This window comes from Arachis ipaensis, chromosome B08 (genome assembly GCF_000816755.2).
Source record: "Arachis ipaensis cultivar K30076 chromosome B08, Araip1.1, whole genome shotgun sequence".
Lineage (NCBI taxonomy): Eukaryota > Viridiplantae > Streptophyta > Magnoliopsida > Fabales > Fabaceae > Arachis > Arachis ipaensis.
Genome location: NC_029792.2, coordinates 99,718,337 through 99,740,653, shown reverse-complemented (window position 1 = coordinate 99,740,653; position 22,317 = coordinate 99,718,337). Strand labels below are relative to the sequence as shown.

Here is a 22,317-nt window from a genome sequence, read left to right as displayed (position 1 = left end):
TTTAAAATTAAAATAAAATATTTTAAAAGGTTAGAAATTAAATTAAAATTTAATCTAAATATTAAGAATAAAATAATAAAAAAAGATAGAAGACAGTAAGGATAGAGAAAAATTTATGCATATGACATGGACAACAATTTTTAATTAATTATGATTGATGATATTTTGCCTAATTGTTAAATTATTTTTAATAAATTTTTACGTGTTAAATTATTAAATTAAATTAAAAAAAAGTATATTATCACCTCTGTTTTAATAATATCACTCTTTCTTTTTACAAATTATACAAATATACAATAAAAAAAAATTTATATATCAAGTACCATTAGAAAAGAATTACTAATATATATTATTTAAATATATATTTTAGAAACAAAAAAAATAAAACAAAATTATATGGGTAGAGTCCAACCAAAATTAAAATTAAATTTGGATTGACCTCACCTGATTTTTTTTCTTATAAAAAAAATTGTTCTTTATAAATAAAATTGTCAGCGTGTATATACTTGTTTTTTACTAACAAAAAACAAAATTTCATTCCACACATATAAAAAATGGTTAATCCAACAAAATAGCTCCGCTTAAAGACTACGTCTTGAAACAGCTAATTTTTTTTGTCAGTATATATATATATGTTTTTTAGAAAAAGTATAGGGAGTTAATAGAATATTTGTACAAGATATACAATAAAGGTTTAAGGATGTCCGATATTATCTTTTTTTATCAGCTAAAACTTTTGGAATGAGTGGTATCATGACATGGTATTAGAGTTTTAGATTTAAAAGGTCAAAAGTTTGATTCTTGGTGAATTCCAAAATTAGCTTAAATTTTTGGGATGAAATATTTATTATCCCTAATACTCTGGTTATTCTGGATAGTATAGATAATGTTTATTTTTTAACTCATATAGTCTATTATATATATTATATAAATATTTTATTGACTCCTTAGCAGAATTCTACCTCTTAACTATTAAATATGTGTTTGGATTACAGTTTATAAATAGGAGTTTGTATAGAATTAATTTTGTAAACTTGATTTTGATAAAAAATAAATTTGTGTTAAAATAATTTATGTTTGCTATATCAAAATAAATTATAATAAACTTCTTGCAAACTTATCGTGAGCTTCTAATCTTCTTGTACACTCAAAATACCGTATCACAATCTTGACCATTCACATAATTTATATCATATCTCTGTGGACCGATATTAATGGAACATCACGTTCTGCTTCGTACACCGCATACCAGAACCGCTTCCTATACTATAAATTAGAGGATCCATTCCATAGTCCATGTTAGAGTGGATAGACGGAAAGAGCGTACTATACTATAATAATAAAACAATTTTCTCTAACCTCAAATTCAAGCCACGCGATTTCTCGGCCTTTGTCTCAGAAATCCCCAAAATTTCCATCCCAAATTGCTTTTCTTTCGTCTCCTTGCATTCTTTCTACACTTGATTATGCTCTTCTCTTTCCACACCCCAAAGCCAAACCTTTCCCAACCCTAACCCTAATTAATCATTCTCCCCTTCCCCTTTTCCAAGCTGTTCCAATCTCTCTAACCACTGATTTTTCTCCTTCAATCCTCCACCATCGATCTCCGATTCCAGCTCTGCAACCGCACGCGAAGTTGTTCGTGATTCTCTCATTCGAGAGTTTCGATCGCAGAGGCTCGTCCAAATCCGAGTTAGCAGTTTCGCCTCCTTCACGTTCTTCCCCGACTTGGGTCGGTTGTCGAAGCGCGACCGTCGGAAATTGTTGCTGTTCTTCCTGCTATCGATTCGACGATTGCATCGCTCAGCTCCTAACTGTCGCTGTGCCGGTGCCACGGTGGTTTCTGTTTCCATAGAGGGCTTCGACGGAGATTCTTCTCTTGGATCGGTCGTATTCGGAATACTCTGATTTGTGATGGTTTTCATTGAGAGCAGCGGCAACGGAATCTGAATTAGCGGAGATTCTGAATGCGTAACGGAATTTTGTGAAGAAGTTCAAGATTCCGCGTTGATTTTTGCTGGCAGAAGAGAATTCTAGTAGTGTTGGTGCTCTCAGCCTCAGCCTCGGCCTTGTGGGTTTGATTTGATCGATCTTAACCCTAGTAATTTGCAAGTGGAGGACAAAAACAGAGAAAAGAAGAAAAAAGAAATAGAGCTTTGGATATAGTATTGTACTGTGTTTTGTTTTGATTTCTTTATTATCAAGGGCCATTCTAGTTTTGGAATTTCATAGGCCCTTTTAATTCATCGTTTATTTTTGTTATCATTGATCTTAATTTTTTTTAAAATAGAAAGAATAAATATACCATGGCGGTGTATTATAAATTTAAGAGTGCAAGAGATTATGATTCAATTCCCATGGACGGTCCTTTCATCTCTGTTGGTACATTGAAAGAAAAAATATTTGAATCCAAGCATTTAGGCAGGGGTACTGATTTTGATCTCGTGGTAACCAACGCCCAGACCAATGAAGGTTGGTTCTGAGACTTTTTAATTAAAACTATTGTTATTCTCATTCAGATAGCTGTTTGGGTGGCGATACCATGAGTTTGGGGGGTTAATTGTAAAATTAAAATATGGAACTATTGCATTCTCTTTGCCTTTGAGAAGGGCTTTCGTGGTTAAACTCTCTGTTTATCATGTTCCTCTCAAAGTAAACATTTTTGCTAGTCTTGGCTTTCAGGAGTTCATGGTGTTGAAGTTGAGTTTGATGTTTTATTTTCATGCACTGACAGTGTTGTTTTACACTGATGTCCAATAAAAATCAGGGAATTGTTGTGTTGTGATTGACAGTTAAATAGGCAATTCTCATGAATTCTATTGGTTAATAAATATATAAGATTACACTGTCAGTACATGAGAATCACTTTACGATGAAATTCTTGGTTTTTGTAGTGTTTTTTATTTGACTAACATTAGCCTCCACCTCTTCTATTGCAAAAATCAAACAAAAAGACAACGAGAGAAAAGGAAATCCTCAAAGTTAAAATGCTTAGAATGTAGGCCAGGGTGTTGAGAATTTGAGTTCCAGTGAGGTTGTAAGCTAGTTGTAGGAATTACAAGCGCCCAAACCTTGCAGGATTTGGAGCATGGTAGTTAATATATATAATTGCCTTGATGAATGGCATATTCAGTGTTTTATAGCTGCTCTGTCTCTTTGGAATTTCAGAATATCTTGATGAAGCAATGCTGATTCCTAAAAATACCTCAGTGTTAATTCGTCGGGTTCCTGGTCGGCCACGTTTACCAATTGTTACTGAACTAGAGTATTATCTCTAACCTTTAATCTTATTACTGTTGTTGGTTTTTGGACTATTGTCATGCATCATGCATGTTGGTTCTTGAAATGGGCAGTCATGGGCTTGCTATTCTCATCTTGATACTTCACGTTGTAGTCACACAGTTTTCCCAAGAAACTACCCTTTTGATTTGTGAGAAAAATTCTGTGTTGAGTTGCTACTTTTCTTGGCTTTTGCAGGCAAAAAAAGGTGGAAAATATGGCTATGGAAGCCGAACCAGAAAACAGCAGCTTACCAGCTGAAGATGCATCTGCTGTAAAATATGTAAGTCCCTTTTTGCTTTTATTTAATAAACAATTCCACTTCATTCCTATTTTATTTACCTTCTCATAATATGACAGCCAGAAGATTCAGATTGGGATGAATTTGGAAATGATTTGTATGCAATTCCTGATGTACCACCCATTCAATCAAGCAACTTGATTCCTGAAGCTCCTCCAACCAACAAAGCTGATGAAGAAAGTAAGATAAAGGCTTTGATTGATACTCCTGCCTTGGATTGGCAACGGTGAGTAAACTATCTACTTTCCTTTAGTTGTCTTTCTTTATTCTTGGAATCAGCATAAAAAGGGATGATGACTGTAAATATGAATATGAATTACTAATAAGTAACTTCGTATTCTTTTTCACCTGCAATAATATGGTCAATAATCTCTGGTGGAAAGGATTGCTCATTCTGAAATCAGCACCTGTACTAGAGGAGCAGTTGTTTCTTATTTACCATCATTCCTGCATAAGGATTTCTGCAGAAAATTTCATTTCACATACCAAATGTGCTTTGTTTTGGTGAAATCATTGTCACTCTAGACTTTGCCATATCTAAAGTTTCCTTTTGGCATGCAGTCAAGGATCGGACTTTGGTGCTGGTAGAGGTTTTGGAAGAGGTATGGGTGGACGGATGGGGGGTGGTCGTGGTTTTGGTGAGTCTCCTCTTCCTATTCTATACAAGTTTGAGTCACTGCCTGCTTTGAATACAGATTTTGATATTGCTGTTCTAATGCTTATTCACTTACTGAGCAGGACTGGAGCGGAAAACACCTCCCCAAGGCTATGTATGTCACAGGTGCAAGGTTCCTGGTATTTCCTAGACTCTTATTATTATCAGGGAGAAAAAAGGGGCTCTAAATCTGCTTAAATTGCTGGATGGCATTGTCGGTTATGCTTAGCTTACTTATTAAACTTTTTTTGTAGGCCATTTTATTCAGCACTGCCCTACAAACGGTGATCCAAATTATGACATCAAGAGAGTTAAACAACCTACTGGTATTCCGAGATCCATGCTGATGGTGAACCCACAAGGTTCCTATGCACTACCAAATGGTTCAGTAGCTGTATTGAAGCCAAATGAGTGAGTACATGTTGGTTCTTCTTCTCCATTCTGTCATATGTAGGACTAATATTGTATTTCTCACCTAATCCTGCTAAACAGGGCTGCTTTTGAGAAAGAAATAGAAGGTTTACCTTCAACCACACGTTCTGTTGGGGATCTACCACCTGAGCTCCACTGCCCCTTGTGCAATGATGTGATGAAAGATGCTGTGCTGACAAGCAAGTGCTGTTTTAAAAGCTTTTGTGACAAATGTATGTTTCTTCGTCTTCCTGAAGAAGTCCTGGTTCTTAGAATTTGAGTAAATACTTACGTTTTTAAGCTTATAATTCTTCATTAAGCAAGTAAAGAATGCTTTAGATGATATAATCTCTCCTCAGCATTTCTTCCCGATGTACAAACATCTCAGATGAAGTTTTGTAAATATCATTCTGAAAATTCTTTTCAGGTATTAGGGACTATATTATCTCCAAGTCCATGTGCATATGTGGTGCAACAAATATTCTTGCAGATGATCTTTTACCAAATAAGACCCTAAGAGATACTATTAATCGTATATTGGAGTCAGGCAATAGCAGTGCTGAAAACGCTGGGAGCACCTTTCAAGTTCAAGGTTATTGAAACTATTTATCATGTGACTCTTACGTGGACTTTATTTGGTTAAAAATTTATTGAAACTAACATGCAAATTGCAATTGTTTTCTCCTCCTTTCTAGATATGGAGTCTGCTCGTTGTCCACAACTGAAGCTTCCATCTCCAACCTCATCGGCTGCATCTAAGGGAGAACCAAAGGTTTCACTTGTTCATGAAGGAATGACACATGTACCAGAAACTGTTGATGATAGAAAAACAGTTTCTGCTCCAGCTCCATTGCAAACATCAGAGCAAGTGAAGCCCAGAATGCCTGATGTAAGTGAAGCTACACATGAGTCGATGAGTGTAAAGGAACCAGCCTCACAAGGGAGTGCTCAGTTGGTTGAGGAGGAAGTCCAGCAAAAAATGGTTCCTGCTGAGGCAGGTAATGTAGATTGCTCATGTCATCGTGTGTAAGACATGTAATAATTTATTTTCTTCGATGACAATCTCATTTGTAGTTTCAACTTTCAACTTTGCAGGAAAGAAGAAAAAAAGGAAGAAAGTCCGTTTGCCTGCAAATGGTAAATCTACTCTTCTGCATTCGAATCTATATATTTATGTTCAAATCTGGACACGTATCTGTAACTTCTCCTTTATATTAAACTTTGCAAACCGAATTGCTGCTTGAACATTCGGGGGAGGAGTACAATACAGAGGTCTTTTTTTTAACCTCTATTTATGTTATTTGTAACAATGTCAAATTATTTTTCTCTTGCAGATTTTCAGTGGAAAACCCCACACGACCTTGGGGCTGAGAGCTACATGATGCCAATGGGCCCAGCACCTGGTTACAATTCATACTGGAATGGCATGCAACCTTGTATGGAAGGATTTATGGGACCATATGGTGGCCCGATGCAAATGATGGGTTATGGCCTGGGCCCCTTGGACATGCCATTTGCAGGTGGTCTGCCTCATGATCCATTTGGCATGCAGGGTTACATGATGCCTGTTGTTCCACCTCATAGGTATGTACCTTTTTTGATTATCAAAATTTGTCTTGCATATTTAGATAATTACTATTTTAGAAAGCTAAATTATTGTTTAGGGATCTTGCTGCTGAGTATGGCATGGGGATGAATGTTCCACCTCCAGTTATGAGTAGAGAGGAGTTTGAAGCTCGGAAAGCTGATCGTTGGAGAAAGCGTGAAAATGAGAAACGGATTGATAGGTAAAACAGAATTACTCTTGGATGGCGATTCATTTTATATATATATAATTGACACCAGTGTTGATCTAAGTAAATATTCACTGTTCAACTTTTTATTCGTGTAATTTTTGAAAAAAATCAACCATTGGATTAGAAACTTATATATTATAGATCATCTTAAAAACATTTTGTCAATCTAAAATCATTTGTTATATCTTTTATGCATTTGAAAATAATGTAATATGTTTGTTCAAAATATACATAGATAAAGAGGTCTTGAATTACATGTTTGTTAATGTTTGGTTTTGGTAAAATGTGTTATAGATGATCTTTATTATTTGTTAGTGTGATCCAATAGTTGGATCGAAAAATATATATCCTATAAATAGTTATGCGCGCCACCTAATTTGTCGACTTCTCTAAAAATGTTGGAAAAAGAATAGACTCTTTAACAAGAGAAAAAATCTTCTATGATGAATTCAATAATTGTTGGAACTCTCAAAATGAAGGGGAAAAAACCTAAGCAATGAAATTCTAAATAGGGCGGAAGTTCTAGATAAGGGATTTATGCCATTGGATATATTCCAAAAAATGAATTAGATTATGCAATGAAGAGACAAATAGTTATGATCACTGTTAACTTTATTTAAACTGACACCTATGTCATTCAATATATATATATATATATGGAATTTAAACTTAAAAGTGAAGTGTCTGTTACCACTGGGTTATAACTGTTTTAGACATGATTGCTCGTCTATGTGATCTTTTGCATATTTCTTCTGTATTTTGACTGTGTTTTGTTTACGATTTAACATAATTTTACTTTCTAATAATTAAGATTTGTAGCGGTACGGCTATCCTTTTTCTTGGGTTAATAAAGGACAAGGGTCGCATGTTAATCTTAGCAATAGCTTTGGTTTACAAGATAATCTATTTTTTATTGACGTTGCCTGATGAATTTTTTGTTGCCAAAATTTCCAATGTTATTGTGGTTCTTGTTGCTTGTAATTTTATGTGGGTTATTTTCGAGGTATTTCTGTAGTTTGTTTATCATTGTTAATGAGTTTGTTTCTTTAATGAAATAGGGATTTCTCCAAAGATCGAGACTTTGGTAGGGAAGCGAGCAGTATTGGGGATGTTCCTATGAAATCAAAAACTGTATGCTTTTTGTTCTCTTACTTTGCCTTTATTTATCTGTGGACTTGTATGCATCATTTACCTTTCTAGGTTTTTCCCACTAAATTTTGGTAGAAACTTGAACCTTGAGCTTGAACAGTAATTGCTTTAGATGATGCCATTCACTGTTTTGGCTTCTTAAATGATGATAGTAGTCTTTAGGGGTGCGTTTGTTTCTGAGAAAAGGACAAGACAAGACACTAAGAATAAAACATAAAAGACGGAGACACAATTTTATGTTCTTATATTTTGTTTGATGATAAACTAGAACAAATTTTAAAAATACAATTTATTCTCATTTTTTTTCATTAAAAAAATTTGAGAAAAAAAATATAATAATAAAAAATATAATTACAAAAAATTAACAAGAATAATAAAAGAAAAATAAAAAATAAATTGTGTCCTTTGTTAGTGTCTCTATGTCCTTCCTGTCAGGATGGACACAAATACACTAATTCAGTGTCCCTGGACACAATATCTCTGTTCATATCTTATTTGTCAAACACAATTTTATATCTCCGTGTTCCTGTCTCAGTGTCTTGTCCCTGAAAACAAACACAGCCTAGCAGTTAGTCTTGCTTGTTCTACATACTATTCTTGTTGGTCATATATGGTTGAGGGAGCAGTGCCCACTCAAAACCATATATCTCTAATCAACAGCCACCGGTTGGTTTAAAGTTGATTAAAAGGGAATTGGTATAAATAGATTAGAGTTGCATTGCTGCACTTGGATGGTAACAGTAATGTGATTAAATTTATATGCTCTCTCTGGATTCAGAGTCTCTTTAGTGATCATTTATGGACTATTGTTTTTCGATATTCTTTGACCCATGATACCTTTAGATTTGTGCCTTTTATCCTGGTTGTAAGGGTTCTGTTCATAATTGTTGTCCACTAATGAGGGCAGGGTATAGTGATTAAAATTTAACATTCCTAATTTTTGTCTATATGGTTTTAATAACTAATACATGGTCTGTACTGCATTATTTATTTTTCGAACATAAAACAAACAAATTTGGGTTAGTATATTGTTAGTCTGTTTTATGGCAGTTAAATGTGTTATTTGTCATTCTTGTCATGTCAGAGATATGAGGAATGTCAAAATAATAATAATAATTAAAAAAAACTAAAACCGAACATGTTTCAAACAATAATTTTTGTTTCTTTTTTTAATGCAGAAATCACTTCCAGCACCTCCAAGTAGTGAGTACCACCATCCCCAACCCCATCGTCACCGTGCAGAACGTGTGTCACCTGATCGGTCTCCACGAGAGGTGGAGCCTCCACGTCCTATCAAGAGAAAAGCTGACTATCATGTCGAACGGGAACGGGAATGTGAACGTGACCATGATCATGATCGTGACCAGAGGGACCACCGTGATCGAGAAAGAGGCCATCACCACCATCGCCACCACCGGTCAGAATCCTCTTCCCGGATGTCATCTGAACCAGTGACCAAAACCTCCTCAACTGCACCATCATCTGCAGCTGCAGCTGCAGCTGCAGACCGCAAGCAGAAGGCCAGTGTTTTCTCCCGCATAAGCTTCCCCGCTGAGGAAGAGATGACCAAGAAGAGGAAGATATCTGCCTTTCCCACAACTGAAGCTGCTTCAGCTGGTCCCCCTGCCACATCTTCAGCGCATCTCAAGGCAGCACCGAAAGGCTACTATGAAGGCAGGAAGAGCAGCACGATTTCTGAATACGAGTCTAGTGATGACGAGCGGCATTTCAAACGGAGGCCATCAAGGCACAAGTTGTCTACCTAGACCAAAACGCAGCTCTTCATTTTCTATTTAGGTCCAGTTTGGATAAATAACTTAAATAAGTTTTTTCGGAAGAAGAGTTTAAAGTACAAGGACTTTTATTAATAGCAGCTTATAAATAAGTTATTTTGTGTTTGGATTTAGTTATAGAAATACTTATTTTAAAGTTGTAGCGATTTGGATAAATAATTCAAAAAATATAATTTTTTTTACACAAGAAATAGATATGAAAATAATGATGATAAATATTTTTTATTATTGAATGTTGATTTTACATAATCTAATCATTAAGATTATAATCGACTAGGCAATTGATTCTTTATTTGTTTTTTATTAGTTTTATTTTTCTAACACTTTTAGCATTCGGTTTTTCTCACGTAATATCATTAGAAATTGGTTTTTCTCACGTAATATCATTAGAAATTGGTTTTTCTACTTCATCTCTGTTATAGTGTTTTTGTATGTGGTGAATAATAACAAAATTCTAATTCACAATTATGTTGATGGCAATGCCAAAGAAATTATTGCGTAGTTAATGTTTGCTATTTTATTGTGTTGTGTATGATATGATAGGTAAAAATAAAAAACAAATGTAAAATGCGTCAATGTATATGTATATTTTGTGCTCGTGCGGCAATTCGAGCCATTAATGAATTTATTCCCATTGGCAATTCGAGCCATTAATGAATTTATTCCCATTAATGAATTTATTCTCAGTTTTGGTCATAAAATTTGTAGAAACTACTTTCAATCAAGTGTCAAAAAATACATAGTTGTAAGAACCGAACCGGTGATCAAACCACTAAGATTATTTGTTTACTGGTTTATTGATTCAACCGATAAATTATAGGTTGAACTAATAAAATCGGTCCTACGTAAATAAAAAATATAAAATAGACAACTAATATAAAGATGGACATAAAATTAGTTAGTACTACTATACTAGTATCTTAATTTAATATAATAAGAACAACAATTCATAATATCAGTAAATTTCAATACTAGTATCAAAACAGATAACTTTAATCATAACACTAACATTAAAATAGATAAAGTAAATTAATAAATTTTTAGTAAAGTTTATATTTTTATTAATAATGGTACATAATTAAAAATATAATTAATTCAAAAGATAGAGAATATAAAATTAAAATTAAATTAAATATTTATAAAATTATTTAATTCAAGAGTTTACTATATAATTAGTCTTTGTCATGTAAAAGCATGAGAAACACAGTGGCATAGTGGTAACAAGGAGGCAACCTAATCAATAGGTCCCTCATACGTTGCAGTGGATCATATGTGGAGATGCGCTGTTATGGAGCACCAAAGAGTGGCAACCAAACTGAATTGGTTGGATCGGTTCTTACCGGTTCTCATCGGTTCATACCGACTTTTATCCTTAAACGGTCCAAAAGACGAACCGAACTGATGAGGACCTTACATCGCAGTGGATCACATGTGGGGATGCGTTGTTATGGAGCACCATAGAGTGGCAACTAAACCGAATCGGTTGGACCAGTTCTTACCGATTTTTGTCGGTTTTTACCGGTTCATACCGGTTTTTATCCTTAAACAGTCCAAAAGATGAACCGAACTGATTTATGATCCGATTTACCAGTTTTTCAGTCAAACCGATCGGTTCGGTTCGGTTTTTACAATTATGAAAAATAAATAAATGTAAACTCTATTTTGATTAGTTTAGTTTGGTGATAGATGCTTTGATCTTGAGTTGAAATAAATGAGATGCTTTTTTCTATTTCATATTGCGTATTTATCAATATTCTGAAAATCGGTTCGAATCGGTCGGTCGAACCGGTTGAACCAGGAACCGTTAGTAAACACGGTTCGGACAAAAGGAAAAACCGTCAAATTCAAAAACCGAAGTTAGACCGCTAAATCGGCCGAGAACCAGTCGGTCGAACCGAACCGTGACCCGGCTGGTTTTTGAATTTTTGCCAAAAAACGCGTTTTGACTTGCACCCAAAAGGAACCCTAGGAGTCTTTCACCCAGACACCCACACTGCACACACCCACTCTCGAGCCTCCCCTCCAGCCCTCCATTCTCACCTCTCGCTCTCACCACGTTCAGTCTCCACCGCGAGCTTCCGGCGCATCCTTCGTCCAGCCACCTCCTGTGTCGCAAGGTCCGTGGAAGTCACTCACCTGCACTGACCCGTGGCGCCAGCTTTCCGTTTGCACAAGCAGCTTTCTTTTCAGCCGTCAAAATCGCAGCCACCGCTAGCGCCAGTTGCCATCGCGAGTGTCTTTCTGCCGGCGCCACCTCTGTTCGACCCTTCCACCCAGCCACTGTTTTTGTCGCCGCCAGTTCTGCATTCTTCCCTGTCTTCCACTCACCCTAGGTATAAATCTAATTTGTTGTAATAATAATTTTTGTATGATTAATTGTTGGTTCTAACTTCTAAACCTTGCTGTTATTACTTGAAGTATGATTAATTGTTGGTTTTACATCATTTCATTCAGCAACGCCATTCGTATACGGGTCAACACCCATTTGAAGCATTATTAAATGATTAATTGTTGAAGCTGATTGCTTGAAGGTTGAAGCATGATTAATTGTTGAAAAACTATTTGCTTGAAGCATGATTAAGTGATTAATTGTTGAAGCATAATTAATTGTTTGAATGTTGTTTGTTGAGATTATTGGGTAGTGGGTTGTTGTGATATTGTAATTGGATTGTATTATTATTGCTCTGTTGAGTTTGTTTTAAATCTGATTAGTGATTTTCTGAATGTGAAATCAATCAAAGAAATTGATTTTGTGTTGTTGTCAAAATTATTGCTAAAAATGGATTTGTACTCTATTGCTGCTGTTTTTTAATTTATGAATATGCTATTTTTGAATTTTTGTTGCTAGATTTATTGATTTTAGAGTTTAGGGTGATTATCCTTTGCTGGTTTTTAATTTTAAACCAAATTGATGCTTTCAAAAAATTAACAAACAGTAGATGTCCCATGTTATTGATTTAGAGCAAGGAATCATGAAGATGCTGTTGTTGGAGGTCTTGGGAGCGATGATGATGATGGTAGTGTATTTTTTTATGCGGAAGACAGTGGTTCAAGGCTTCAAGCAACTCATTTCTAATGTTTTTTACTTTATTCTTTAATTGCAAAATTTGGTTTTTGATGCTTTTTAATGCTGAATTTGATTGATTCAGTGGATATTTAGACACCTTTTTGTTTATGATTCATGGAACTGAGAATTGGATTGTTTGGTACTGCTCTATATGTATACTTATTCTATGTTTTGGTGCTGAGTCTCACAAATATTCTCAATTACTTACATCTATGATTTCTTTCTTGAATGGGATTTTATTTTTCCAAAAGAAATCACAGAGGATTAGGGTTATGGATTTTTTAATTGAGTGATGAGTATAAAGTTGAAGATGATGATGACAAAAGTGCTTGGAAATATATATTTTAAGAGTGTTTAAAAAAACTTTTGAGTTTGTAAATTGATAAGGTCATATAGGTTTAGTGTGCTTATTTATATTTTATTTATTATTTTATTATAAAACAATTTTTTCGGTTCGACCGTGGTCGAACCGGTTGAACCTATAAACTAGTGAACTAGTAGCTAGAGCGGGTCGATGACCGGTTCGGTTTTCAGAACCTTGGTATTTATTAATTCTTTAAGCTCTGTTGCATGGATTTGGATTCTCTAAATTTTGAATTTCACTTTAGAGGGTAAAGTATGGTCTATCACCATTTATTTCATAGGTGGGACCAAGAAAAAACATGAGAGAGAAAATATTCAATAGTGAGCAATCCAACTTTATCCTCTAAAGTAAAAATCTAAAATTTAGAGGATCCAAATTCCTATCGCATATATCGTGTAGGCTTTATTACAGCTGAAATTCGAAGCTCCTAATAGGAGCCTAGGAGGGAAGTGCTACAACTTACCTTGTTTTTTTGTTTGTTTATTAATCCTTTTCATTCTTTTAATCAATATATAGGATTTATTTGTTGAAAACCATGAATTACAAATGATGAATTAAAAGAGAATCATCAAGGCTAATGGCATAAGAGAAAATAAGATTATCTAACAAAGTTGAACTACAATTACTATCATTCAAATATTAAATCCGAGAAGGAAAGGAAAAAAAGACAAATTGATCTCTAACTTTTTGGTCTGCAGATATTTAAGTTTCTGACGATTTAAAAATACATTTAAGTCCCTAAATTCTTTAAAATCTAGACACATTGATCCTCGAGTTTGATTTGTCTCATTTTGAAAACTCTTCCACATGTGCATCCATATCAACTAGGTCAGTCTAAAGGGAGTTACGTTTGATTTTTTGTGTATGACAGATCCAAGTGAACATAAGAGATTGATATGTCCAAGTTAAAAAAAAAACTGAATTTCCTTTTTGTATTTTTCATCTTATGATCTTCATCTTTATCTTAAAGGGAGTAGAAACATAAAATCATGAACAACAATATCTAAAGAGGAGTACAAACATTAATTACAATGATACGAAACTTCCTATAGAATGGCACTGATGAGAGATAATTGTGTGTGTGGTTTAGAATTTCACAAATGAAATCTCGTTGCAAGCATAGCTCTAAACCAACAAACAATTCCTTCAATAAAAAATTTGGTTGTCACTAAAACAAACCCCAATGAAAATAACCAAAGTACTCAAACCTCGGGTCGTTCTCCCTAGAAATTACAATAAAGTGTTCTTGTTATTGGTTATGAAGTATGTTTGGGGGTTTTGGATAAGGAACAAGAAATGTAAACGGCAAAGGAAAAAAACTAACAACTAGAAAAGCTCTTGGCAAGGTATGACAACTAGAAGTCCTATCCTAGTTATCCTCCTCAATTGTGATGAGAATTATCTATTGCTCCCACTTAGTTAACCTCTAACTATGAAGGAAGGTCAAGTGGATGAATTAACTTGGTTCCACAAGTCCTAGCCTAATTATGATGAAAGATTAGCTTTAGTGGCATTCAAGTTAATTAGCAACTTCTAATTATCAATCAACAAGAGAATTTGATAACTCAAGAGTCACTAATTACCCCACCAAAGCCAAGAGGAACAAAATCTACCTCATAGCTAGAAGAAACATTTTAACAAACACATAGAAGGAAATAAAGGCAAACATTATTAATGGCAAGAATTAAAGGAATCTACAACTACAAAAGCAAGAGATTAACAATAGAGAGGCAAAACAATTATGAAACAACAAAGAACTTACCAATTGCATTGAAGAAGAAATATAGATCTACAAAAGAATTCATAAACTACAACTAACAATACAAAGAACTACAAGAGAACTACAAGAGAAGAAGAATTCTACAACTACAAGAGAACAATTAAAGATGGAAAAGGAAAATTAGAAGAGAAGAAGAAGTAGATCTAGATCTAAAACTAAGAACCCTAATCTAGAGAGAAGTGAGAGCTTCTCTCTCTAGAAACTAACTAAAGCATGATGAAAACTAAACTAAAACTAACTACCTAACTAATTGGTTCATCCCTCTTCATTCCTTGGGTTAAATAGCATCAGAAATGAGTTGGATTGGGCCCAAAATACTTTAGAAATCGCTGGCCACAAGTTGCCTTTAGTGAGTCACGTGCAGCTTCCCACGCGTACGCGTACATCACGCGTACGCATCCCTAAATTCTAGGAAACTATGGAAAATTTTATATAATTTTGAAGCGTCGGATGTTAGCTTTTCAACGCAACTAGAACCGTCTCATTTGGACCTCTGTAGCTCAAGTTATGATCGATTAAGTGCAAAGAGGTCAGGATTGACAGCTTTGCGATTCCTTCATTTCTTCATGAGTTCTCCATTTCTACATGCTTTTTCTTCATTCCCTCAATCCAATCTTTGCCTCCTAAACCTGAAATTACTTAACAAACATATCAAGGCATCTAATGGAATCAAGGTGAACTAAATCTAGCAATTTTAAGACCTAAAAAGCATGTTTTCACTCTTAAGCACAATTAAAGGAGAATTTACAAAACTGGTGCGTGGCAGAAATTATGACCAATTAAGATATTATAATATAAGAACAGCGTTGCAAGTATATCCCTTAACCAGAAAAAATCCGCCTCATCAATTTAGAAAGGTTGTCACAAAAATTTAGAATGAAAATACTGGGAGTATGAGTCCCAGGTCGTCTCCCAACGAGTTGCTAGAAAGGGTACTAAGTTATTAATCAGGAGTTTTCCAAGAATTTTGAGAATTGAATGACAGAAAATAAATAATTGTAATTTAAAAGAGAAACATATATTCTAATTAAAAAGCCTTGACTGGGGGAATGATTAATCGGAAGTTCTATCCTTGTTGGAATTTTCTCGAGTGTAGTATAAAGAGGTTGTTATTTTCACTTAGTTAACCTTTACTAAATAAAGGAAAGTCAAGTGATTAAGCTAACTCTTATTCGCAAATCCTAGTCCTCTCCCTTGGGAAGGTCTAGCGTTAGTAAATACAGAATTAGCCACCAACTTCCAATTTAACTAATCACTTGAGCATTCCAACTCAAGTGTCTCCTTTTAATCAACCCCCATGTCAAGTTGGGGATCTACTCCATTGACATAAAAATTACTTGCATAGAATTAAAAAGAGAATAAAAGAAAGACATGATGACAATAACTGCAATTTAATTAAAAATAAAAGTAATCCTTTTTCATTGACAATCCATGAAAATAATCCAATTATAACTCTAAACAAGAATTAAGAATATGGAATAAATAAAAGAGTAAGGAAACAAACTAGAATAGTATCTTCAACGGAGGTGATGACTCTGCAATATCCAAAAGCAAAAGCATAAAACTATAGAACTATGAATGTAAAGAAAACCTAGAGGAAAGGTAATTTTCTCTCTAGATTCAGATCTCCAAACCTAAAACTATGCTAATGAGAATGTGTCTTGAGTCTCTGCAGGTTTCTTGGCTCTAGTCTATGTTTCTGGGCCAAAAACTGGGTCAAAACTCGGCCCGAAATTGCCCCAGCGTTTTCTGTTATTTATGCAGATCGCGCATGTCACGTGTACGCGTTAGTCACGCGTGCCTTGTGCGCGTCGCTGGTCATTTTGGCGTGTCACGTGTACGCGTCAGTCACGCGCATGTGTCCTTGTGCAGACTCCAATCCATGCGTTCGCGTCAGGCACGCGCACGCGTTGCTGCAAATTTCTTCATACCGCGCGCTCGCGTGAGCCAGGCGTGCGCGTCGGTGCTCGCTGGTTATCTCCTTGGTTTCTTGTGTTCCTTCCATTTTGCAAGATTTCTCTCCATTCTCTAAGCCATTCTTGCCTTATAAAGCCTGAAACACTTAACACACGGATCACGGTATCGAACGGTATAAAGGAGAATTAAAATATACAAATTAAAGATCTCTAAGAAGCAAGTTTTCAACCATAGAATAACACTAGGAAGGAATTGTAAAATCATGCAAATAATATGAATAAGTGGGTAAAAGCTTGATAAAACCATTCAATTGAACACAAGATAAACCATAAAATAGTGGTTTATCAACCTCCCCACATTTAAAATTAGCATGTCCTCATGCTTAGCTTAAGGAGATAAAATAAATGAGTAGGAAAAAGTAAGACTCATGCAATGCAATGCAACCTATGTATGAATGCAACTATATACTAAGATGATTTTGCCCACTTGGTTAAAAGTAAATAAGTTCTTCAAGACAAACATAAGTCAAATATCACTAATTAAAATCATACAGTAAGAATAAGTAAACTTGTATGAAGACAGCTTATGAAAGCAGGGAACATAGAATCAAGCATTGAACCCTTACTGATAGTATATGTGCACTCTAATTACTCAAGTGTATACGGTAATCGCTCTACTTTTCTCTAATCATGCTTTCTAAACCTTGTTCTTAACCTAACCAATCAACAAGTATTTAATGTACCAATGTAAATATCATGAGGTCTTTTCAAGGTTGTAATGGGGCTAAGGTAAAGGTGAAAGTATATATATGGCTAAGTGAACTCTAAATTGAATCCTTGATCAACCTAAGCTTTCACCTATACATACACTCTTTATACTTTTAGAATTATGCCTAGCTACCCAAAATTTTCCCACTTTTGTATCACATACTCATGCATTAACTTTTCTTTTAATTTTTATCACATATGCATTGATTTTTTCATTAACTTAACATTGGGGTAATTTTGTCCCCTTATTCATTTATTTATTTATTGAATATTTTGGATTTTTTTTATTTTTTTATTAAATGTAAACACAATTTATCAATGCACATGGATTTTTAATTTTTCTGGTTTCACATGAGTAGGTACCCAAATTCCCAATAATTAAATGAAATAAAAATATAAGACATTCCTTATTAACCCATGTTCCCACAGTTTTTCCATACTTTAATTGACACACAATCTCTATCTTAAGCCAACCAAAGATTCAATTGGGGTATTTAATTATTTTTCCACTTAAGGCTAGTGATGTGGTAAAATATAGAACAAATAGAATTTTAAAAGGCTCAAAGTGGCTAACAAAGGTGATTGAAAGGGTAGGCTATTTGGGATAAGTGAGCTAATAATCAAATAATGGCCTCAATCATATACATGCATATAAACACATTAAACATTGGACATATAGGATGGAACAAAGTATAGATTACAATCATAGAGAAGAAAACACACAAGAATAAAATATTATGGTTAAATAGTGTAACCATGTAATTAAGCTCAAGTCTCACAGGTTGTGTGTTCTAGCTTAAAAACCACGTTCCAATTTACAATCTTCAAACAAGTTTTTAACTCAAAAGTTTTGATTTAAATTAGTAAAATTTTCAAAATAGAGTCTTTAAAAAGAAACTTATTATTTTTCAACTAATTAGAACATGCATGCAAATACCTATTACTATGCAATTTATCCTATCCTAAACAAAAGAAAAATAGATAATTTATTGGTGCTAATAAAGAGAAATTACCTCCGGAAGTCAGGTACTGACCAACCTCCCCACACTTAAAGCTTGGCAACGTCTCCGGTGCCATCAGTCAGGAACAGAGGGGGGCTAGTTGCAGCATCTCCACAATCGGGACCGTTATGGCTCCCTGTGCTGGTAAATGAAGTGGAGTCCGGGGTGTCTGGGTCTTCTTCAGGTGGGTGGTTACCAATAAGCAGCTCTTTGAGGTATGTAAATCGGCGCTTGTTACGACGCTCCCTTTGCTTTCCCTGCCGGTCAAGCCGGTCTAACCTCTGAATTATCTGTAGGAGTAGCTGATTTGCTGAAGGTGCTTGTGATGTGGAAGGAGAAGGGATATCTTTCGCTGGTTCTGTGCTCCGGTTGATAGTGGCTGCTGGAGGTCTGATGTACTTCCTATTAGGGACGTACTGATCATCCCGTGGAATCATGGCCTTGGTGTCCCTAGCTCTGTAGGAGACTCCGACTGCTAAGATTAGATCTGAAACCAAGGCGGGAAAAGGTAGGTTGCCCGTAATTTGTATGTGTCCTATAGCGTTCCGAATGTGTCTTGGTAAGTTGAGAGACTGGTCTGTAAGGATACACCAGAGTAGAACAGCCATATCTACAGTGAAGGAGGACTCGTGAGTGCTCGGAAAGACATAGTGGGACATAATCTGTGCCCACACTCGAGCCTCCAAGGTGAGTGCTGAAGCCAATATGCCCCTAGGTCGGGATCGATGGTATCCATAGATCCATCTGCTGCCAGGTTGTGCTATAACTCTGAGAACGGCGTCCCAATCAAATTGGTATGTCTGGCGCTTGAAAGAAGCTTCTTGGTATGCGTCCAATCCTTCTGGAGCAGGGGAAAGATCTAAAGCTCGCTGAATGGCTTCTTCAGTTATGGGGACTTGCTTCTGACGGACATAGACAGATTGCAGGTTTGGCATGTGAAAATTTGAGTAGAATTCAACTACCCATGAAAGGTTAACCTGCCGTGGCTGTCTCCGTAGGAATCCCCATTGTCTTCGCTCAATGCGGGGCTCAACAAATTCAACAATGTGGGTTGGGAGGATGAGTAGGTACTCATTGTTATAGTTCCGCTCAACCAGGATGGGGAATATCTGCTCACAGTAGCGGTTAGTGAACCGCGCAGTGTCCTTTGCTGGAAAGGCTTTCTCTTTGTCATCGACCTTGATGATCCTCTTGACTCTCTTTGTTGAGGGCTTTACTGCTGTTAAAGATGGCTCCGCAGCTAGTGCTTTTTTTGTTCCTTTCCTTGCTGGTGGTTTGGGAGTAGCTTTCTCTTTACCCTTCTTGGTGGCCATCCTGAAAAGGGAAAAAGTAAGTAATATTTAAAGCTAAGGGTTAGATCAAGGAAGAGGATGGTACAAGTGATAATCATTGCATGGTAAAGAAGGATGTCGTTACCACATGGTCGCGATTACATGTGAAAAGTTCATCAATGGAAATATAGCAAGTGCATGTTATGGCAAGTAGATGCAAGATGTTTATTGGCATACTGGCAAAGGCATGAGTAGCATAGATCAAGCATTAATTGCCCAAATTGATTATCAAGTGTTTCAAACTAACAATCTGTTTGTATTGACAATTATATTCAATCAATAATATATGAAAAGGGATTTTGTGAAAAACAGGCATTCGAGTAGAAAAATAGAATAATTTAAAAATGCACCATGCCATACGGCTTTTTCACAAACACTTAGTATGCATGGTAAATATGTTATTGAAAGTATTAAATTTGAACATGCAAACAACCAAAAAATAATTATTGATAATTGTCAAACAACTCATTAATAATTCACAAGCAAAATACAAAAGAAAACAATCACCCAATTAAATTTCTAACACCAATTAATATAATGAAAAAAAAGAAAAAGAAAACATAGATAATGAAGGTAAAAAGGAAAAAGAAGAAGAAAATATAAATTAAAGTAATAATGGAAAAGTAAAAGGGAAGAAGAAAAGAAAATAACCTTGATAATGGATGTGAAAAAGAAGGAGGGAGAAAATAAAAAGTGAGAAGGAATAAAGAAGAAAGAAGGAAGAAGAAAGAAATAAGAGGGGAGAAGAAAAATTAGGATTAGGGAAGAAAAGATAGGAATTCTGGCACTGATCTGGATAAACTGTGCGGCGCATGTGACGCGGACGCGTGGAACACGCGGACGCGCAGTTTGCGCTATTTTCAAGTGACGCGGATGCGTGAGAGACACTTGCGCGTGACCTGAAATGGGCTATTGGCGTGAGAGGAGCCTTGCGCACGCACAACTCTCTGTTTTAATACGCACATTGCCAAAATTTAGGGTGACGCGTGCGTGTGAGGGACGTGCACGCTGATGACATGTCATCATGTCATGTTTTTTTATGTTTTTTCATACAAGAAATTGATGATTAGTGCTTAGATATTGTATTCTCTTAAGCTTAAATGGTATATTTCTTTGATCTTTTGATTTTATAAACTTTGTAGGAAATAAGAAGAAAAAGAAGAAAAAAAGCACAAAATAAGCTAAAAAGAAGACAAGAGGAATTTTGAGCACCCTTTGAAGATTGAGCACGCTTTGGACCTTAGGCCACGCTTTCAAAAGCGTGGCCCATGATAATAAAGTGTGGCGCATTAAACCAAGGAAAGCAAGGCCCAAGCAAGGAATGCTCAAAGAAGTGAGCACTATGCTCACAAATATGAGCATTCTCGTGTCCTGGAAGAAAGAAAAGCAAAAACAAAGGCTAATGCTCAAAAGAAGTGAGCACTATGCTCACTAGAGTGAGCATTTTCGGGCTTTTCTTTAAGCCTTGTGACAGCATGACCATGCTTACTTCAAAGGGCCATAACATGAGCTACAGATGTCCAATTGATGCGCTTCTAGTTGCGTTGGAAAGCTGATATTCAGAGCTTTCCAACGATATATAACAATCTATATTTGACACAAAATTATAGCACAAGTAATAGGAATCTTTAAGGCCTCAAAAGCACTCACCAAGGCACCAAACATGCACTGGCCAAGATTCGAAGAGGGGGATACATTGAAGCAAGGGGCGCTCTAATAGCGCTCACTTAGTGAGCACTATGCTCACTTAAAGTGAGCATTATCGTGCCTCTCCACCAAGGAAATTAAGGAAGCATCATGCAAAAAAGGGGTTCACCAAGGCTCGAAGGGGGAAGCTAACATCAACACAAGACATAGCGCTCAAATATTGAGCACAACGCTCACTTAGTGAGCGCTACACTAGTGAGCAATAAGCCACTAGAGCATGCCTCCAACCAAAATTCAACCAGAATGCACATGACCCATGCCACTTGAACCAAGCCATCCACTCTTCTTCAAATTCAAAGCAAGCAAAGCCCATTATCATCACTCAAAGGCACAAGAGATAGTTAGAATAGGAATTTCATTTAATTGTAATTTGTTTCTAATTTCAATTTCATTTTAATTTTGTAAAAGCCTATATAAAGGCATCAGTTTCATTTCACAGGCAGGCTGGCTCTGCTAGAGAGCATGAGGAGTAGGATAGAATATAAAATCCTCTTTGTAACACTTTTAATTTTTCTGCATTGTTACATTTTCAAGTATTGAATTCAATATTGGCTTATGCAAATTTCAATTTCCTTCTCTGCTACAATTTCCTTTTCTGATACGATTCTCTTCTGCAAGTTCACTTTCTACAATTTTTTATTTAAGCTTACTGTGATCTGATTTAATCTTCCTGTAATTAAATCCCTCTACAATTGTTCTAAGCTTTGATCTACCGCTTCTTTAATTTTCAGCACCCATCTGATGAGCGGATAATTTATACGCTTTTGGGATTGTTTTTATATAGTTTTTAGTATGATTTAGTTAGTTTTTAGTATACTTTTATTAGTTTTTAATTAAAATCACATTTCTGGACTTTACTATGAGTTTGTGTGTTTTTTCTGTGATTTTAGGTACTTTCTGGCTGAAATTGAGGGACCTGAGTAAAAATCCGATTCAGAGGCTGAAGAAGGACTGCAGATGCTGTTGGATTCTGACCTCCCTGCACTCAAAGTGGATTTT

The 22,317-nt window shown here is 35.5% G+C and overlaps 1 protein-coding gene across 8 annotated transcripts; it reads left to right on the top strand.

Annotated features, from left to right (window-relative positions):
* LOC107612937 (E3 ubiquitin ligase PQT3-like) lies at positions 1,956–9,493 on the top strand. Of its 8 annotated transcripts, none has more exons than XM_021109600.1 (16): positions 2,051–2,165; positions 2,291–2,472; positions 3,169–3,265; positions 3,478–3,562; positions 3,640–3,806; positions 4,142–4,218; positions 4,319–4,375; positions 4,490–4,646; positions 4,728–4,879; positions 5,074–5,238; positions 5,342–5,644; positions 5,721–5,783; positions 5,981–6,230; positions 6,311–6,433; positions 7,501–7,573; positions 8,770–9,491. In XM_021109600.1, exons 2-16 carry the CDS (start codon positions 2,307–2,309, stop codon positions 9,355–9,357), a joined length of 2,523 nt encoding a protein of 840 aa, XP_020965259.1. In that variant the 5' UTR covers positions 2,051–2,165; positions 2,291–2,306; the 3' UTR covers positions 9,358–9,491. The 8 variants fall into 8 exon arrangements, with proteins under 8 accessions (XP_020965262.1, XP_020965259.1, XP_020965258.1 ...); XM_021109599.1 differs by having other exon boundaries at positions 2,051–2,170; XM_021109603.1 differs by lacking the exons at positions 2,051–2,165; positions 2,291–2,472 and adding an exon at positions 1,956–2,036.

Coding starts and splice junctions, on each gene's coding strand:
- LOC107612937 (XM_021109600.1), top strand. CDS start 2,307: ATGGCGGTGTATTATAAATTTAAGAGTGCAAGAGATTATGATTCAATT. Junction 3,266..3,477: donor CCAATTGTTACTGAACTAGA/GTATTATCTCTA, acceptor TGGCTTTTGCAG/GCAAAAAAAGGTGGAAAATA. Junction 7,574..8,769: donor TTCCTATGAAATCAAAAACT/GTATGCTTTTTG, acceptor TTTTTAATGCAG/AAATCACTTCCAGCACCTCC.